Source organism: Amphiprion ocellaris, chromosome 14 (genome assembly GCF_022539595.1).
Source record: "Amphiprion ocellaris isolate individual 3 ecotype Okinawa chromosome 14, ASM2253959v1, whole genome shotgun sequence".
Classification (NCBI taxonomy): Eukaryota; Metazoa; Chordata; class Actinopteri; family Pomacentridae; genus Amphiprion; species Amphiprion ocellaris.
The window spans coordinates 33,412,090-33,432,665 of NC_072779.1; the positions used below are offsets into that span (position 1 = coordinate 33,412,090).

Here is a 20,576-nt window from a genome sequence, read left to right on the forward strand (position 1 = left end):
ATCATCGTGTACATTTTCCAGGCCATGGAATCCTAAAAGCTTCAGTAAAAAGCAACTCTTCCAACGTAAGCTGTCTAGAATACAGAAAATACCAAAATAACAATCTTATGAGCTTTAGAGGAAGGCATCTGGACTTCTCTTTTTGGTTCTCGAACTTGTTTTACCTTCATCCAAGATTCTTCTTGTGTTCTAACTTCCCCACTCGCTTTCCGAGTCTGTTCAGTCCTAGTATTCTGATTCCTGAGTGTCCTGAGTTTCCCAGTCTCGCCGAATTTTCAGCCTGTGTGTGTGTAGAGTTAATTACTGTTTAACTTTCCTGACTTGGTGGTACCGTGTAAGGGTTAGTTCAGTTTACTCGTCTAGTTCTCGTGTTCCTCCGCTCAGTTAGGGTTCTCTGTTGTTACCTGAGCTTAGTAAAGCACTTCCTGTTTTCAGGTCAGCGTTTATGTCACTTCCTGTTGTAGTTCCTTTGTGTGCTGTTATAAAATTATACTTGTACACTCCAACGCCTGCCTGTTGAGTCTCCGTTGCACTGCGCCTGGGTCTCTGATTCGCTTCGTAACACCTAGAGGTGTAAAAAACTGTGAAACTGCATGGTCAAGACATTCATAGACGTAAATAGTAGTGAAAATCTTTGCGGATAGATCTCAAGACTGCATTATAAGTACCTGGTAAGTGGTGTCATACAACTGTTCCTCTGTTTAGAAGTCTCATGGGTGAAGATAAAATGCCTTCAAGAACCAAAAACAGAAGTGAAGCTCTTAAGATTGTTATTTTGGTGTTTTATTTATAGACAGCAAACTTATGAGAGACAAGAGCAGTGGCATGCATCTAAGATCCCTGGCGAGGAGTCAAACTGTGGATATTAATTTTAAAAAACACACAAAACATCCTAATGCTGATTAACGTAGATTTTTATTGTTTTTGATCTTCTTGGCAATTTTCAGTTTGAAAATATGGGATTAAATATCTTAAATATGGTGTTTTGTGAATGTAAATACCACTCAGCTTGAGTAAGATGCATTCTGCCTGTAATTAAGATGGCAATTACAGCAATAGAGCAGTTTTATTTGCTTTTCTGTCATATTCGTCTTTCTTCCTTCATTTAAATAGCCCATTTATTTGCTTGTCTTTCATTTTCATCTTTCTTTCATCATTTAAATGCTCTCTACTCAGCTTCTGGACTCCAGCACTCTCACAACATCCACAAACCCGACTCAGTTTCTGTCACATCCTTCAAACACCATAGTAAGTCCAGGATTTTAAGCAGTGTACAGTGGTGCTTGAAAGGTTGTGAACCCTTCAGAATTTCTACATTTCTGTATAAATATGGCCTAAAACATGATCCGATTTTTAAATAACGCTTAAAAGTAAAGAGAAATCAGTTAAACATGAAACAAAAGTACTTCGCTCATTTATCTACGAGGAAAATCATCCGATATTAAATTTATGTGAACCTCTAGAGCATGGGTGCCAAATATGTGGCTATCCAGCCCCAGGACGACTTTGTAAAGTGTAAAAATTCCAGAGAAGACATTAAACGCAAATTGTAAATTAGTAAAACCATAGATTCAAAATAATTTCTAGACCATGACAAGCTGCTTTGATCATAAGGTAAAATGCTAGATTGTTCATTGTTCTTTTGTCATTTTGTGTCTCATTTTTGGAATATTTTGTCTTGTTTTTGTTTTTTGTCTTTTTTGTCTGACTTTTGTCGTTTGTCGCATTTTGTCATTTTGTTTCCTTTTTGTCTTGCTCATGGTTTTTGTCTTATTTTTGTCATTTTGTGTTTTGCTTTGTTCATTGTTTTGTGTATTTTTGTCGTTTTGTGTTTCCTTTTTAGTCTTTTTTTGTCTCGTTTGTATCATTTGTGTAATTTTTTTGTCCATTTTTTGTCGCTTTGTACATTTTTTGTGTAATTTCTTGTCTCTTTTTTTGTTTTGTTTCGTGTCATTTCTCTCATTTTTGTCATGCTGTGTCTCCTTTTTGGAATGTTTTGCTTTTTTTTGTTTTGATCATGAAGTAAAATACTGTATCATTCAGTTCCAGATTACTAAATGTTGTGTTCCTTTGTAGACACTCTGTGATCTGGAAGTTGTAATGTGGAAATGATGAACTGAGGCAGAATGCTGTTGAAATTGAATTAATTTTCTTAAGAAATTTCATGTTGTTCATAATGTTTTGTAAAAAGATAATTCCTTTAATGTGAACATTTTCCGAATGTACTTTTTTGCACTAGAAGAAAGGAAAAACTTGGAGTTGTGATTATTTATAGGACATTATGCTGTGATTTTACTGGTCCGGCCCACTTCAGATCAAATTGGGCTGAATGTGGCCCCTGAACTAAGATGAGTTAACTGCTCTCTATTAGAGTGTGATCTTTCTGGTATACAAGGACAGAAATGAAGGAGGATTTTGAGTCTAGAATCAGGAGATTGTTGATCACATATCAAGGCAGGGTTGCAGGGTGAAAGATTCTGATCTCAGAAATGAACTTTTCTGCCCTCTTCACATGGACAAGCCAGAAACCTGCTGAGAAAACACAGAAGAAACCAAACTGGAAGAGTTTTGATTAAACCTGGTCCCATCTGTGAAGCACAGCGGTGGCAGCATCATGGTTTGGGCCCGTTATAGGTCAAAACGTGAAACGAGGATCATGCTGCAAAATCCCTGAGTACATGGTTAAAGAAGAATAAAGTTAATGCTTAAGAATGGCCTTCATCTAATTAAACTGTTGTGTGGAACCTGTTGTGAGCAGATTATGTGAGGAAACCCAGTTTTAGTTGTTCTCTACAGAAAAATGAGCTAAAATTCCCTCAAACCAATGTGATAATATTCAAATAAATGACTAAGCATAATATTAGTCTCACATTTCCTCAGTTCTCTACTTTTAGGACCAAATATGTAAAAATCTGATGGTCGTATTTATGCAGAAATATAAAGAAATCACCACGGGACCCTGCTTCTACTCGATTTATATTATATTTAAGGATATATCTGACAGCATTAACATGGAGTTCTGACTGTCCTGGTGTCCAGAAGCTGAGAAGTTCTTATTTAAATAGAAAAGAAAGCAAATAAACACACTCTAATTGCTAATTTTGAAGACGCACTGATTGCAGAATTAATGCATGCTTTTCATTCAGATCATTTTCAGAACACCCCTGTTGAGATATCTGACAGCTCTATTTCTCAAACTTCAGTAAAGTCAAATGAAATCTTAGTGGCCTTAATAGCGGCAGCATTTGTCAGCATTACAGGACTAATTTGTGTGTTTATCTACTTATGTGAAAATATTATGATGTTTAAAGTCATATTTATGTAGAAATATAAAATAATTCTAAACTCTCGAGCATCACTCGGCCTGCAAATGTTTTACTAAAATCAGTTGAGGGACAAATGTGTCAAGCTGGGGGTAGAAACCACAAAATGAGACTTTCCATCGCTATAAAAAGGTTCAATTATCTCATATTTCATAAAATTGTCCTCTTTATTTACTGCTGCATTATCAGTTTTATTTTACATAAAAGAGAACAAATAAAAAGACGACTTGGTTACAGATTCACTTGTGTATTTATTTACAAATATCAAATGATATGCACACATTAAGCGACTGAAACTACAGGCTGTGGATGATGGTTCGGCTCTTCAGGCTCTGGACGTACTCTTTGGCCTGGTCCAAGCTGGTCCTCTCCTCCTTCCTGGGTGGCGAACCCTCCACCAGTTTGACGAAATAGTGGCAGTAGACTTTGTCCATGATGCCGAACATCCCCCTGCCGTGGTACCGGATCCGCTTCAGGTACTTCCCCTTACCGGAGTAGGACTCGGCTGCAGGAGTGGAACAGGAGGAGACGGTGTGTGATGAAGAGAGGACGGACAGCGAGGGGGAGATAAGGCACGGAATAACTCGGTTTAATTCACAGAAGTGCCCTTCAGTGAAAACAGGTCAGAACAACATGGATGGAGTTTCTCTGTAATAACGACTGCAACTCCACAGGAACCTGCTGCTTTCTCTAAATGAGACACTTTATTACCCGCTCTCACTTGGAAATGGCTGAAATCGGCTATTACCCATCACGTAACTTCAGAGTAGTTTAGGGAAGTCAAAGTCACTTCAGAAAGTTATTAACTGAAAAGTTTGTTGTCTGTTTGTCACGTCAGCTGCTTCATATTCAGGCATCTCAGACCTTTGCAACTGAATGCTTTTCTTTCAATAATAAACACATTCTAAGTGATCCCAAAGTTTTGAACTGTGGTGTACATGAATTAAAGTTGCTCTAAAGGAGTTAAAGTTGCTCCATATCAGTTAAAGTTGCTCTTTTTAGGTAAAGTTGCTCTATGTTAGTGAAAGTTGATATTATTAGTTGAAGTTGGTCTATATTAAAGTTGCTCTAAATGATTTAAAGTTCCTCTACATTATTTAAAGTTGCTCCATATTACTTAAAGTTGCTCCATATCAGTTAAAGTTGCTCTATATTAGTTAAAGTTGCTCTATGTTAGCGAAAGTTGATATTATTAGTTGAAGTTGCTCCATATTAAAGTTGCTCTAAATGAGTTAAAGTTGCTCTACATTAGTCAAAGTTGCTCTACATTAGTTAAAATTGATCCATATTAGTTAAAGTTGCTCTATATTAAAGTTGCTCTACATTAGTTAAAGTTGCTCTAAATGAGTTAAAGTTGTTCTATATGAAAGTTGCTCTACATTAGTTAAAGTTGCTCTAAATGAGTTAAAGTTGCTCTAAATTAGTTAAAGTTGCTCTACATTAGTTAAAGTTGCTCTATATGAAAGTTGCTCCATATTAGTTAAAGTTGCTCTACATTAGTTAAAGTTGCTCTATATGAAAGTTGCTCTATATGATTTAAAGTTGCTCTACATTATTTAAAGTTGCTCTATATTAGTTAAAGTTGCTCTGTGTTAGCGAAAGTTGATATTATTAGTTGAAGTTGCTCCATATTAAAGTTGCTCTAAATGAGTTAAAGTTGCTCTACATTATTTAAAGTTGCTCTACATTATTTAAAGTTGCTCCATATTAAAGTTGCTCTATATTAAAGTTGCTCTACATTAGTCAAAGTTGCTCTACATTAGTTAAAGTTGCTCCATATTAGTTAAAGTTGCTCTATATTAAAGTTGCTCTACATTAGTTAAAGTTGCTCTAAATGAGTTAAAGTTGCTCTAAATGAGTTAAAGTTGCTCTAAATGAGTTAAAGCTGCTCTACATTAGTTAGCTTGTTGAGATGTACAGTAAGTAAAGACAGATTGTAAAGACATCTCTAGGTCAAAATTAAGTATTTATAAACTTCTTTAATGTGTTTTTTTATATGCTGGAAGCAGTCAGCACCATGTCTGAACATTTCCACCTTGAAACTGTGGTACATTGAATCTAAAACACAGCTTCAGAGCGACAAATACAACAAACCTAGTTAACCAGTTCAATACTACAGCGTGTCAGTGTGCAGCATTAAGTAGTTTTATAGCGTTTGAGCAGAGTGGAAATCAGAGGTTGGGACTTTATATACTTCCATGTTAGTCATATGCCAGATCTATTAAACTGAAAAGGGATTATTTTCATGGAAATTCTTAAATGTGTAAATGTGACACAGAGATTCCTTTTTAGAAGTTTCATTATTGCCCAGAGAAGAGTTTCAACCGTGTTAACGTGCAGATGTTTCCATGATTAAACCCTTCAGGGCTGCAGACACTCACCTACATACAGGTTGGATTTGTATTCTACATTGTGATTCTTGACTGCCATCTCTTGAGCTTCCAGAAGGACCTGAAACAAACGAGCAAAACGACAGAAGTGGAACTTTCTGGCTGGAGGATGATGCATAATTTAACGACCAAACAAGCAGTGGACATGGGAAATTTTAACAATAAACCTGCCACTGTGGCCTCGAATCTTCTCAAACACTCACATGAGGGCTGACAGTTGAAGCAAGCCACACTAACCCATCAGCATATTGTGATTTTGTACCTCCTCTTGGCTTTAATGTCAGCCCTTATCACCTAAGATAGTGGTGCTGCTCCATTAGCTCAGATTTTCTTCAGAGTTTACTTATTTGTGGACCAAAATATAATTCTGTAAAAATATTTAGCAGAATTTTGAGAGCTTCATTTCAAAATATAACTCCTACAACCATGAAATTTGGTGACGACACAGACAGAATTGTTTCCAGTAGATTTAAATCATTAAATGACTCCAGCAGACTTCAAATGTTTAATTATTCGTTCTTAAAAATGACAGAAAGTGCAAAAAATCCAAACAGGAATGGTATTCAGACCCCTCAAACCTCCTGTAAGTGTATATATATATATATATGGGTGTGTTCAAAAAAAGTCAGTATTTCCTACTAATAATATTGACTTTGGTTGACATTTTACCAACTTTTGAGGCTCTAACATCGTTACAATCTGATGTGTGGAAAGTTTAACAAGACAAGGTTCCAGTTTGTTGAGATTTGGACTTGGAACCTTCTAAAATAAGTAAAAAAAAATCCAAATTGCTGTGAAATTTGTCCAAAATTACTCAAACTTTTGGCAAAATAACATAAAAAGTATCCAAAATGACGATAATGAATCAATATTGACCCTTGAAATTAGAAAAACGTGCAAAATCTTCAAATGAGGGTGACCCTAGAAAGTTCCTGCAAGTGCATATATATGGATGGATCCATATTTCCACACAATAATACTGCATTTGGTTGACTTTTTACCAACTTTTGATGCCTCTAACATCAGTAGAATTTCATGTGTGGCAAATATGGCAAGACGAGGTTGTAGTTTTTTGCTATTTTGACATCCCTAAATGGTGATGTGGCCTCATGTCGCATTCACACAAACTTGTGATGCAAAAGGGTCGATATATTGTCACCAAATTACAATGGCTTCCTTGGTAAGTTTTTTTTTTCTTTTTTTAGGGTGAAAATACAAAAATTCTCAGGTCTGACAACTTCAATTCTCCCCAAGTTCAGACAAAATATTTTAAAGAACTTATGTTTTGGGGTACCAAATAACAAATAAGAAAACTCTAAAGAAAGTCTGAGATGGTGCAGTGACATCTGAATTCTCTCTGAATAAATCTTGTAGTAAAATCCAGCTCCTAACGAGAAACTTCAACCAATCACAGGCCTTTTCATCCACATGATGGTGAAATAGTATGAAAACCAACAAAGTGAACAGCAGTAGTAGGATGTGGTGATTGCTGAGGACTTTTACTTGAGAGAACGGTGAAGCCATAAATGATTACAGCCACTCTGAGAGAAGTCAACATGCAGCTCCAAACCTCTTTCATGATTTTTGCTCCTTTCTTGTCGTTGAACTCCAGCTGTGCGATGGCCTCATCGACGCTCATCCCTCGGATCTGGAAAAGAAGAAAAACAAAGGTTTGTGCACAGCTGCTGGGACAGCAGGGAGTTGATGTGTCAGAGGAGGAGGGTTCCTAACGTCATGCTAGAACAACCCCGAACACAGCCAACAAAACAAGAGGAAAACAGTGCACGCGACACGTAACATTCAAAATACATGCATCTTTTTATTGCTTTAAAATTAGAAAATATTTAATGGTGTCATATTCATTAGATTCAATTTGAAGTATAGTAAGTTGAAGACAATTCTGACATAACGTGGCATTTTTTTCCCATCAATTAAGCACAACAAATCAATACAAGACACTGCAAATGTATAGGTCTGAATAGAACACCACCAAAAAATCCTGCTATTCAAAATTCTGACTTAAATGAACTGTACTCAAGAAAAAAATGGAAAATCAAAAATATATATCAAAGTAGATTCATCCAAATTGCTTATTTCCTTCAAATCTTTACATTTCGATCTGTTTAACCTCAGTTTTAAGTGTGATTTTCATACATTTCAGAGATAAGAGGTAGCAGATATGACTGAGTGTTTGGTGTGACGCTGCAGGTCTTACCATTTTAGCCAGGTACCATAGCTTATCTTTGCTGTATTTAATCTGCCTCCTGCTGTGGTGGATCTCCTGTGGAAAGTAGTGAGACACAAACATAAGCAAACTTTTGTACTGTTTTTAGAGATACCGAAACAAGATTACTTTAATAATATAATGAGTGCACAGCTATCTTTTAATCAACATCCTGCAGAACATCTTCTAACTCTGCAAATCTTATTATTAACAGGTAGAAAGACTCACTGCTGGTCTGCGAGGTTCATCTGGCAGCTGAGGCGGATACACTTTCAGGTTCCTCCTCTCCCAGCTCTTTGATTCTAGTGAACTGCTGGTGTGGAGACATGAGAGCTGCAGAGGGCCACCACCCAGAACCGGTAGTCTATGGAAGATATACAGGAAAGGTGAAAAATAAAGAGTGTAATTGTACGCCTCTGTTGTACATATTTAGACACTTTCTCCCCTTTGTAAGGTCATAATGGCCTTTAGACAGGCAGACGCTACAGGAGGTTAGATATTGTCTATTCTGATGTAATTAAGCAGACTAGTTGTCTCCATATTGGTCTGTAATCTAAAGCTGACCTTCTCTCAACTACAATATTTACCCAAAGATCAGAGAGAATCCTCAGAACTGATGCTGGTGTTGCTTGCATGAACTGCTGCTCTGTTGGTGTCACTTCTCCTGATATCAGTGAACTTTACTCTCAACCAAAGTCATCTGAGTCTCCAGTGTGTCTCCCTGTGTCTACCTCCTCATCCTCTCTTGACCTCGCTGCAATTCCATAACAGCAGAAACTTTATCACCTTACAGTACTTGAATGATTTCTAAGTAGACCGTTTCTTCTTGTGAAAAATCTAAACACAAAATATTTTACAAGCACTATGCTGTAAATTCACACCCAAAAGCGGAAATTCAGTGCAACAAAAGTGCAGTCCACCTGTGACCTCCAATCAGTGTAACTGCAATAACATGATTCTAAAATGAGCTGTGAACTTTCTTAATTTTTAACCAAAGGACTGTGTCTGTCTGCATCATTGCTCTACGTGGAAAAGAATTACTAGAGAAGCTGAAAAATCTGATTGTGAGACTTTTCAAGACGGAAAAGGATGCAGTGAGATCAAGTAAAATCAGAGGAAACATATCTACAGCAGTAATCAGGAGGTACAGAAGGAGCCGTAATACCATTAAACAGAGCTGCAGTGGTCATTCTCCTAAAATAACTCCACAGACAGCGCATTACTTTCACAGTTGAGCTCTGACAAACAGATGGCATTTGCTTCTTTGGCAGCTCAGTCTGAAATCTGTTCATGTCATAAACCTCTATGGATGGAGGACAAGAAATAAACCCTTGCTTGGTCTGTGGTGCAAACTAGCAAGAGGCTTTGCTGACATCGGAAGCACATTCTTTGGTCAGATGAGACCAAGATAAATTTGTTGGGCTCAGATGGAGTCCAGCATGTTTGGTATGAACCTGACTAGGACCACCACAGTGAAGGCATAGTCCTGACAGTGAAGCACCGAGGTGGGAGTGTGATGATTAGGGTTGCCATCCATCCCTTAAAATACGGAATCGTCCTTTATTTGACAATTAATGTCCCGTATTGAATCAATACGGGACACAAATTGTTCCGTATTTTCATAAATGTCCCGTACACGTCTGTTATACACTCATCAAAACTGTACAAGGAACAAAATAAAACACAGGAAATATTAAGGGCAGCCAGTTTCATCTTCATAGGACCTTTGTAGTGAGGACCCGATGCCAGGTCCAGCAGACAGACTTCAGACGTCTCTGTGTGTCCAGTCCTGCCCAGTCCTGTCTCTGGTTGCCTGGTTACAGACGCTGCTGCACCCGCGTATTTAAAAATGTCTACACCCGAAACTCCACCACGTCTAAAGAAGCAAAAACGTTTTCAAAATTACAGACGTGAGTGGGAAGACTGGAACCCCTGGCAGTAGGTACAAAACTATGTTTTCTGTTGCTCATGGACTGGCTGAAGTAAGGCAGCATCAGGAGACCAACATGTAAGAAACATGAGAACAGAGAGAACCCAACCAGCAGGTCACAGTTTATCATCATCTAATCATCTCCTGAAGTAGATGTAGTAAGGGACATCAGTATATGGTTGTGAATTTACCAGAGGATGCTTAGAATCATGCTGATGTGGCCACAGACTCTACACTATTTTAGTGACTCAATAAATGCTTAAGTTGTTTATTTTTTAAAATGTTTTTTAGTTTTTAATAAACATTTATAAAATAGCCTATATGTAATCAAGAAAATGCCTTTATCTCTCTCAAGAAAAACTCACTCAGAACTCTGATATAACAGTACTAAATAAATCAATAAATACATGCATACACACATAAATAAGTTAATACATTAACTGTGTTAAGATAAGATTGAGATTTAGATGAAAAAAACAACTGTGTAGAGAATCTCTTTGTCCAGTATTCTGCATTCAGTTGTTTATGTTTTTATAGAATCCAGTATTGTTCACTGGTTGCTCATTACATTTCATTAGTTTGGTTTCACTGTTTAAAATGATGCCACTTATTTTCAGACAGAACCTGTGATAATAAAACAATACAAAATTCTTAGTTCCATGTTAATAAAGCATCTGAAGCTTTAAGTATGGCTAAATGTTTTTTTCAAAATTAAATATACCACTCCTTAGGTGGTAGTGGCCCCAAGTTCAGTAAAGTTGGAAAGATATTCACAGATTCAGACTTCTGACATCAATAACTCATTAGATATAGGTTATCAGAACATAAATGATGCCTCTTTCCCATCATTGTAAGGTAGAAAATATGCTACAAGCCCAGTTTTATCAACAGTAGCTGTCTTTCAAGCTGCAGAAACAACATTAGTGTCTACGGAGTGAACTGTCTGCAAATTGTAAAACCACTGTAACAACAAAGAGAGACACAAATATTTAATAACTTCACTCTGATACTCTGTAGTGTCACCAAAATCACTGCAGCCTTCAACTGGCTCCTGTTGACACCAATGTTATTCCTGCAGCTTGAAAGACAGCTACTGTTGATAAAACTGGGCCTGTAGCACATTGTCTACCTTACAACGATAAAAAAGAGGCATCATTTATGTTTTGATAACCTATATCTAATGAGTTATTGATACCAGAAGTCTGAATCTGTGAATATCTTTCCAACTTTACAGAACTGTGGCCCTGAGGAGCCGTGGTGGGCGTCCTTTATTTTCATTTCTGAAAGGTGGCAACCCTAGTGATGATATGATGACATGTACATCCTTCTGATATATACTGTCAGTAATTCTGCCTTCAGGAAGGTACAGGAATCTGTCAACTGAAGCAGTCAGCAGTATAATCTCAGAAATTTGTACTATTAGCACAGCGACAAAGTGATTAGCTAAACCAGTCCACAGAACCTTAAAAGTGACCTAAACCATCAGCATATCGCCATTTCAACCAATTCATAACATCTCAACTTGTCTACAAATATTTCTAGTATACGTGCAGGAATTACTACACACTATACCAGTAGTGTGAGATGATTTAAAAGCAGCTAACACAAGCAGCTGCTCTGCATTGGATTTGTCCTTCTGTACAGACTGTGTTAGCTGTGAGGCTAGGATGCTAACGATATCAAAGCACTTACCGTGTTTGTAACAGCCCATATATACTCCCAATAAAACCTAAAATAAAAGAAAGACTCCGTTAAAAACACAGACTGACAGAAGCAGTTAATTAATGTCACTAAATGTCCAGTTTGTGGTTAGTTGGGTCGCATTTCTCTCACCACGTCCGGTCATTGCAGTCGCCATGTTGGACTCTTTACGACGTCGCATCGGCTTTACGGTAGAAATGTTTACAGCGCTAACATGAGATTTATTTAGCAGCTAACTTATTGATTTTGGTTAAATTGAGATACTTTATCAATAGTAATGTGGGTTATTATAGGTACGAAGCTGGAAAAATAGATTTAAAAATATCAAACTTGGTATGTTTTGGTACACATGGGCTTCCGTAGTCCACACCGGCAGAATTTACGACACCGCGCTGAGCCGTACGGCCGTCAGTGTTGTAGCTACGACAGTTCTGGTAACACGTGAGGAGTTTGTTTTGTGGTGTTTTCAGACTTTACTAGAGAAAATATATATATTTTTTAAACCCTCCGAGGCGCCATGCGGGACCGGTCGCTCCCCGCCTCCCCCAACTGGTACTGTTCCCGCTGCAGCGACGTGAGCCGCGGGGGGCTGCTGGGGGTCGGAGCCAAAAACGTCATCTGCCTCCTGGACGTGTCTGCGTCTACCTGCAGGGTCACAGGTGAGTCTGGTGGCTGCACAGGATGGACTCTTAAGATCAACCTGAAGTCTCTGTAGTCATAAATAAGGTTTAAAACGCAGGTAAGAGACAGTAAATCTGCTCACAACATTAAAAAACAGAAAATAATCTGACTGGAATGCTAACTAGTGATGAAATGAAGTTACGGTTGATTAATAGTTTGAGACGAGACGTGAGAGAGTTCAGGGTGGTGATGGCTCTCAGAAAGAAGCTGTTTTTAAGTCTGCTTGTCCTCACTTTAATACATCTGTAACGCCTTCCAGAGGGCAACAGATCAAACAGCTGAGAACCAGGATGTGAACTGTCCTTGATGATGTTCTGAGCTCTGCTGAGGCACCAGGTGGAGTAGATGTCCATGAGGGAGGGGAGAGGACAGCCAACAATCCTCTGAAGCCTCATTCTGTCTGCCTCAGTGCAGCTCCTGTACCAGGTGGAAACACAGAACGTCAGCAGGTTCTCTATGGATGAGCTGTAGAAGGTCAGCAGCAGCTTCCTGTACCAGGTGGAAACACAGAACGTCAGCAGGTTCTCTATGGATGAGCTGTAGAAGGTCAGCAGCAGCTTCCTGTACCAGGTGGAAACACAGAACGTCAGCAGGTTCTCTATGGATGAGCTGTAGAAGGTCAGCAGCAGCTTCCTGTACCAGGTGGAAACACAGAACGTCAGCAGGTTCTCTATGGATGAGCTGTAGAAGGCCAGCAGCAGCTTCCTGTACCAGGTGGAAACACAGAACGTCAGCAGGTTCTCTATGGATGAGCTGTAGAAGGTCAGCAGCAGCTTCCTGTACCAGGTGGAAACACAGAACATCAGCAGGTTCTCTATGGATGAGCTGTAGAAGGCCAGCAGCAGCTTCCTGTACCAGGTGGAAACACAGAACATCAGCAGGTTCTCTATGGATGAGCTGTAGAAGGTCAGCAGCAGCTTCCTGTACCAGGTGGAAACACAGAACATCAGCAGGTTCTCTATGGATGAGCTGTAGAAGGCCAGCAGCAGCTTCCTGTACCAGGTGGAAACACACAACGTCTGCAGGTTCTCTATGGATGAGCTGTAGAAGGTCAGCAGCAGCTTCCTGTACCAGGTGGAAACACAGAACGTCAGCAGGTTCTCTATGGATGAGCTGTAGAAGGCCAGCAGCAGCTTCCTGTACCAGGTGGAAACACAGAACATCAGCAGGTTCTCTATGGATGAGCTGTAGAAGACCAGCAGCAGCTTCCTGTACCAGGTGGAAACACAGAACGTCAGCAGGTTCTCTATGGATGAGCTGTAGAAGGTCAGCAGCAGCTTCCTGTACCAGGTGGAAACACAGAACGTCAGCAGGTTCTCTATGGATGAGCTGTAGAAGGTCAGCAGCAGCTTCCTGTCCAGGTTGTTCTTCCTGAGGACTCTCAGGAAGTGTAGCTGCTGCTGATCCTTCTTTATGACAGCCGTGATGTTGTCTGTCCAGGAGAGGTCATCGGAGATCTGGACTCCCAGGAACCTGAATGTGTGGACTCTCTCCACACACTCGCCATTGATGTAGAGGGGGGGCGGGTCGGTTCTGTTCCTCCTGAAGTCCATGATGATCTCCTTTGTCTTTGAGGTGTTTAGTGTCAGGTTGTTTACTGAACACCAGGTTGTGAGTTTCTGGACCTCCTCTCTGTAGGCTCTCATCTCCCTCTGAGATCAGACCGACCACTGTGGTGTCATCAGCAGATTTGACCATGTTGTTGTTTCTGTGGGCTGCTTCCACCAGTTTTATACAAGTTTAATTTGAATAAATAGGAGTTTTAGACTGTCTGTGTTTGGAAATAACTATATAGCTGAAGATAAAACTGAACTAGCAATCAAGATATTTATCAAAACTGCAACAATCCAAATGACTGGAGCTGCAGTTGTTTCATAAATTCAAGAAGTGATGCTCTGGCCTACAAATCAGATGTTCCACACATAATGAAATATGTTTGTTTAGTTCAGACAGCAGCAAAACTCACACAGTTAATTTCATATTTAAGTGGAAAAAAATGTGAAAAAAACACCAAAAAGCAACAATTCCCACTAAAATTCTTGCTTATATCTATCAAAATAATAATAATAATCTTTTTTTTTTGCTTTTCAAAGACCTTATCCTAACTACTAGGGTTAAATGATTTAGGCAAAATATCTAATTGAATTTTTTCTGACATATTGGGATTTGATTTGTGATGGAATTTGAGTTTTAATCCAATATTCACGATATAGTAGATTGAAAACATGTGCTTAAGCATTAAAACATGAAAAAAATTGACAAAACTGTGCAAATCTTGTGCTGCAAAATGTATGAAATGCAGCTTTTAAATAAAAAAAGCTGGGAATATGTTTGTTTAATTGGAAAGAATGCAATAAACACCCAAAATACAATTCCCACTACAATTCTTGCTCATATCTATCAAAACAATCGTTTTGGGATTGTTTTTTACTTGTTTAGTGCTCTTCGAAGACATAATCCTAACTACTGGGGTTAAATGATGATGATTGAGTTTTTTCTGACATATTGAGATTTTATTTGTGTTAGAATTCGTGTTTTAGTTCAGTATTCACTGTATAGTAGATTTAAAACACGTGATTAAGCATTAAAACATGAAAAAAATTGAGAATACCGTGTAAATCCTGTGTTGGAAAATGTATGAAATGCAGCTTTTAAATAAAAAAAAAACTGGTAGTATGTAATTAGAACCACAGCATTCAATAATTTCATTCTGCTCATGTTAAACAAAAAGGAATTAAAGTATTAATGCCATGATTTTAATATCTACATCTCTTATATCCAAAATTGCAGCCTTTGCGATTTGCTGTTTGTGTTGTTTGAAATTTACGACACTTTAATGCCCATTTGTCACCAGTTCCAGACAATGTTGAGACTAAATGATGAATCTGCCAAAAGGGGTTTATTCTAGGACCTTATAATAAAAGAGGGATCTAGATAAATGCATTAGAGTTGAACGTATCTTCACTTTTAGTGGGACTGAAATTCCACAAACACTGGAGCCTACAGTTCCCATAAAGCAACTCAGTAGAACCATTCATCAGACCTGAGATTTTTGTTGTTTCTAACCTCGTATCCTGAGTTTGTTATACAGATTTTCTGTAAAAACTGAATCCAGATTAGGGGTTGACAGATTATCTGATTCAGTATTCAGAATTTTTTAAAATTTTATATATATATATATATATATATATATATATATATATATATATATATATATATATATATATATATATATATATATATTCTTTTTTTTTAAACTATTTCCCAATGAAAGACATAATTTAAAAATGTGCTGTTTTGACTGAGATGCAGCTGCTTCTTTTTTGATAAATGTCCCGCCCACAGCATCATCTGATTAGCCAATCAGCACTGTAGGATAAATACTAAAGGTTCTCTTTATATTAAACATGTAAAACATACATAAGCAAAGGTATTTATGTACCTTTTATGGTGGAGTTTGTGTCATTCTGATTCAATATTTTTCTGCAAATCTTTATTGGTTCTAAATATAATCTCTTGTTAATACCAATAATCAGTCTAGATAACTCAAATGCATGTCTGGGGTTGATTTTTCAGACTTTCCAAATGTCTCTCATAGTCGTAGAAGACAAAACAAAGGTGTTTGTTCAGTAGCAGTGGCTGTAGTTACGAGCAGTACTCTGATTTTGACCTGTAAATCCTCTTTGTGTGTCCTTCAGGTGAGCTTGTGGGCCATAAAGACCTGGTTTCAGGCGTCTCTTTCTGCCAGCATGAAGCTCAGAGCCACATCTGTGTCAGCTCCTCCACCGACGGCAGCGTTCGCTTCTGGGACTCGGACAAGAGGATGTTAATCAGAGAACATGCAGCTCATCAGGTGGGAGTTGCTCTTCTCAGAATCAGTTTCATATCACACTGACTCCCCCTACAGGTCGCTGTCTGCTGCTTGGTTTCACATTTCTGTGCTTTCATAATGAGACTGGACTCCGGAGAGAGAAACTGAAGCATCTGAATGGTTTTTATGCTGCAGACAGATAAACAAACACAACAGATTTGTACAGCTCGGCAATTCAGTGTCTCACTGGAGGGCGTTTTTAAAACTGTTATCTTATTTATTTTCCATTATTTGCTCCAAATGATGCCTTGGAGCCAGAACGTTTGTGTGGTTTCACCTGAAAAATACAAGCCGTGTTTGTCTTTTTAATAACTGCTGGCATAACAGAAATCAATCAGAAGACATTTCTAATCCCCAGATTCAGAGAATGTTTTTAGATTAAGATCAGTTAAGATGTCAGGTGTGAAGGTACAGACTAAAACCTTCCACAAAAACCTAAATAATGATTTGTCCCGACAGAACCCGGTGTCGGCGGTGCACTGGTCCCCGGTGGATAAGAACCTGGTGGTGTCGGGGGATGAGAAGGGCATCGTGGTCTGTCACTGGTACAACACCGGAGACACCAGCAGCTTCTTCCCAGAGCCGAGGACCATCTTCTGCCTCAGCTGCTCCCCTCACACCTGGAACTGTGTCGCTGTTGGGTGAGAAAACACACTCAGTCAAGAAAATGTCATTTTAATTGTTAAAAAATAATGAATCCTGGCTGTTTTAATTTTTTTTTATAATAATTGAATACCACAGTCCCACAGTCTGTGCTCAAGAGACAGAAAATTAGATTAAAATCTTTAAAATCAGTTACAAAAGCTCAAATATTCAGGTTCTACTGGGTTAACTGTAGTTTTTTAATGCTTGAAAACGTGTCCAAAATTGTCCAAAAGGACTCAGAATTGGCCTTAGTAACTTAAAACCTGTCATAAACGAGTTAAAACAATAACTACCTGTGGATTGATCTGTACATGTGAAGGACACTGTGGCGTTGTTGACAAACTACTAATGACAACTGCTTTGTGTTTGTTTCATTTATTTAGTTTTTAAATATGACAGTTCTGCACTGTCACTGTAAATCTAAAAATAGTTTTTTTTTCTGCTTTGAAGGATCTGTTTGTTTAACATCCCAAAGCAAGATCCAGCATTTGCTTTTTTGCTATTTAGTCAAAATATCCAATTTTTCACTTTAAATTTAAGCATCTGTGGTGCAAACTATGTTTAAAGTTCATCTAAATGGATGCAGTTTCCTTAAATATAGAGTCTGCTTCCTTCTGGGAATGCTGCATTTGTGTATGTTTATTAAAGGGATGTGAAAGGTAGAAATAAAGAGGTTCAAACCACATGAAGCTAAACTAATTCTTAACATTTTCTATTGCATTCATGCTCAGCTACAGAAAGAAATCCAAACTACCCTCTAGAACCTTTTTACAAAAAAAAAGTATAAATTCTGCATGAAAAGTTGTGAAAATCTGAATGTTGCAGCTCTCGTAAAGTTAAATCAAACAGCAGATGTCAGTAATTGTGATATGGCAGGTACAAAGACGGGATGATCGTGCTCATCGACGTGAGTAAGAAAGGCGAAGTGATGCATCGTCTCCGTGGACATGATGACGAGATCCACTCGCTGTCCTGGTCACCAGTCGCATCCGAGGACGTTTTCTACAGTAGACCTGAGGACGGGGAAGGTAGCAGCCTGCAGTCAGTTACAACAATCTAAAAGTTCCTCTCTGCAGTAGCAGCTTCATTTGTTTTTAAGTTTTTTGCTCATTTGAAACTGTTTGAAATGAGACTTTTTTTGTTCTCCAGCAACAAACGGAGTGTCTGCAGCCGAGGAGAAAGGATGCTATCTGGCATCCGGCAGCAAAGACCAAACTGTGAGGATCTGGAGCACAGCCAGGGGAAAAGGTGAAACAAGTAGAAGGAATCTTGTCATTTTTTGCTCTATTTCTGCTGTTATGAAAGTGAAAGTGGCTTAATACAGTACGAGTATTACATTTGTCACTTCTAATAAAAGAGACTAAACCGACTAAAAAGGACACAAAGTTGACCAAAATTTGCTCGACACCTGTCCAAAATAAGCTGAAAATCATTTTATTGTTTTGAAACTTGTCTAAAATGATTAAAAAATGGATTTAAAAATTCCCAAAATGACTCCAAAATTTTCCAAAAGGACCCACACCAGTCCAAATAGACTTCAAACTTGAATTAGTTTTAAAAAATGCTTTAAAATGTGTCCAAAATTGTTCAAAACGACTCAAAGTTGGCCTAAAGTAACTTGAAACCTAAACGACTCTAGCTGCATTATTTACTCAAAAATTGTCCAAAAGGACCCAAACCTGCCCAAAAAGACTTGAAACTTGTCCTAAATTAGTTTAAAAAATGATCCAAAATTGTCCAAACAGGCTCAAAACTGCCCAAAGTAACTAAACAACCTGTCATAAATGACTCTAGCTATATTATTTGAGTTAGAAACTGCCTAAAATTGCCTAAAAAATGTACAAAAGGACACAAAGTTGCCCAAAGTTACGTGAAACCATTTTAGTGTTTTGAAACTTGTCTAAAATGGTTAAAAAATGGATTAAAAATTTCCCAAAATGACTGGATTCTTGTCGAGAATGACTCAAAAATTGTCCAAAAGGACCCAAACCTGTCCAAATAGACTCAAAACTTGCCCAAGATTAGTTGAAAAAATGGTCCAAAATGCTTTAAAGTGTGTCCACAAGGACTCAAAATTGGCCAAAGTATCTTAAAACCTGGCATAAAAGAGTTAAAAGCAGTTTAAAAGGCTTTGAAACTTGCACCAAATGACTCAAAAATTGTCCAAAAGGACCCAAACCTGTTCAAATCGACTTGAAACCTGTCCTAAATTAGTTTTTAAAAGGACTCTAAATTGCACAAAATGACTTGAAACTTGGTTTGTGTTATTCTACCCAAGCAGGGCTAAACCACTGGAGACGACTTGTACATATCAATGAACCTGCAAAACTTCAGGACTCCAACAACATTATTTCACAAGTTATGGCTTCAAACACTGATCTACAGATTAGTGCAAAGGAAATGACATAAATATTGACATGGTTCCACCTTCTTTAAGAATTTTTGAATAGCCTGTGAGCAAAACTCTGACACATTTTACTTACTAACATGCACAAAATTACCATATCTGACAACTATGGGATGGTCAGGTGTGAACTTTTTATAAAGGCTGGTGAACTGAATGACCCAGCAGATGTTTTTCGGAGACTTTCAGACTTCCAAGAGTCTTCATTTTGTCTCATTGTGATGCAGCTGCAAGCAAACACAAGGAATCTTGTCAGTTTTTGCCCTAGTTCTGTTATGAAAGTGAAAAAAAGCTTAATACAGTACAAGTATCCCATTTGTCACTTGTAATAAAAGACACTAAACAGGTTTAAGGTGTTAACTGAGGATGAGTTGGAGAATTTAGGAAATCAAAACACCAGATATACAAACTCTAAACACATTTCAGACTCGATTTAGGTAGTTTGGTTGATTTTCATTGCTCAGCAGTTGCAATAATAAAGCTTAAAGTGGGTTTGTTCATCAGTATTTAACAAAAAGGTGTCAAGAATCAGCTGATACCTGCAGGAAACTTTTTTAAATGTGTTTTTATTAGCTTTCATTCTTGGTGCAGGTGGTGAAGAATCTCCTCAAACAGTATTAATGTCAACTTTCTCCCAGTAGTTGTTGTCTTTTTATTTAACTGGCAAAAAGGATAAGTAAGAAACTATCCTTGTCAAGACAACAGATTCAACAGGTTTAAATAGGTTTTACATGATAATAAAGGGTGCTTTACAGTGTCATAAAATCACAGAAAAAATATGTTGCAAGGCTTCAGCAAAGATGATCCAGGCAGGACGATGTGAGTCAGTCATACAATAAACATCTGAAGTCACGTAAAGTTGATTCAAATGCATTCAGTGATTATCAGATAGCAGGAATAAGCGGCTTCCTGAACTTTTTTTTGTCAAATATAGATCCGTAGATATGAAGGAAGCAGCCCTAGAATGGTTTTGTTTAGTCTCCAAGTGTCCCCCTCAGAGATGGAACCTGATGATGTTTATCTTTTTGCAGGCGTTACAACATTAAAGCTGCCATATCTGAAGAGAAGAGGCTCTGTGGTCGACCCCGGCGTCAAAGAGAGACTCTGGCTGAACGTCCACTGGCCGAAGGGACGAGTGACGCAACTGGTGTCGAGCTGCTTCAGGTAAAACCATGTCGTATCGATCATGGATGGATTAAACATGGTAACAGTAGAACTCAGTCATCAGGCAGAGGAGTTGGGTTGAGTCCAGCCAAATAAAACTCTTATGATGCCACCTTTATAAAATTCTTCTAACCTGCTAATTAACTGTCCTAATATTGGCAATTTTAAGCTTTTTCTCTCATAAACTATGCCTCTGACAGGTACTATACTCTACATTTTTAAAGCTCCTATTGGTGCCAGTCA

The 20,576-nt window shown here is 38.1% G+C and overlaps 2 protein-coding genes across 5 annotated transcripts in view; one reads left to right on the forward strand and one right to left on the reverse strand.

The window, feature by feature from the left end:
- Positions 1–3,556: 3,556 nt before the first annotated feature.
- On the reverse strand, positions 3,557–11,788 carry mrpl22 (mitochondrial ribosomal protein L22). The gene is made up of 7 exons (XM_023290194.3): positions 11,701–11,788; positions 11,560–11,596; positions 8,166–8,301; positions 7,929–7,994; positions 7,284–7,361; positions 5,705–5,774; positions 3,557–3,828 (listed from the first exon to the last, which is right to left on the reverse strand). Exons 1-7 carry the CDS (start codon positions 11,747–11,749, stop codon positions 3,620–3,622), a joined length of 645 nt encoding a protein of 214 aa, XP_023145962.2. The 5' UTR covers positions 11,750–11,788; the 3' UTR covers positions 3,557–3,619.
- A 182-nt stretch (positions 11,789–11,970) lies between these two features.
- The window catches only part of gemin5 (gem (nuclear organelle) associated protein 5), a 34,855-nt gene continuing 26,249 nt past the window's right edge, over positions 11,971–20,576 (forward strand). For 3 of the 4 annotated variants that reach the window (XM_023290191.3, XM_023290192.3, XM_055017276.1), the window contains exons 1-6: positions 11,972–12,227; positions 15,948–16,102; positions 16,580–16,761; positions 17,642–17,793; positions 17,915–18,013; positions 20,201–20,333. In XM_023290191.3, coding sequence (XP_023145959.2) covers positions 12,086–12,227; positions 15,948–16,102; positions 16,580–16,761; positions 17,642–17,793; positions 17,915–18,013; positions 20,201–20,333 — 863 coding nt within the window. In that variant the 5' untranslated portion in view covers positions 11,972–12,085. Of the gene's footprint in view, positions 12,228–15,947; positions 16,103–16,579; positions 16,762–17,641; positions 17,794–17,914; positions 18,014–20,200; positions 20,334–20,576 lie in introns of all 4 variants that reach the window. The other variant, XM_035957219.2, reaches the window with a different exon arrangement.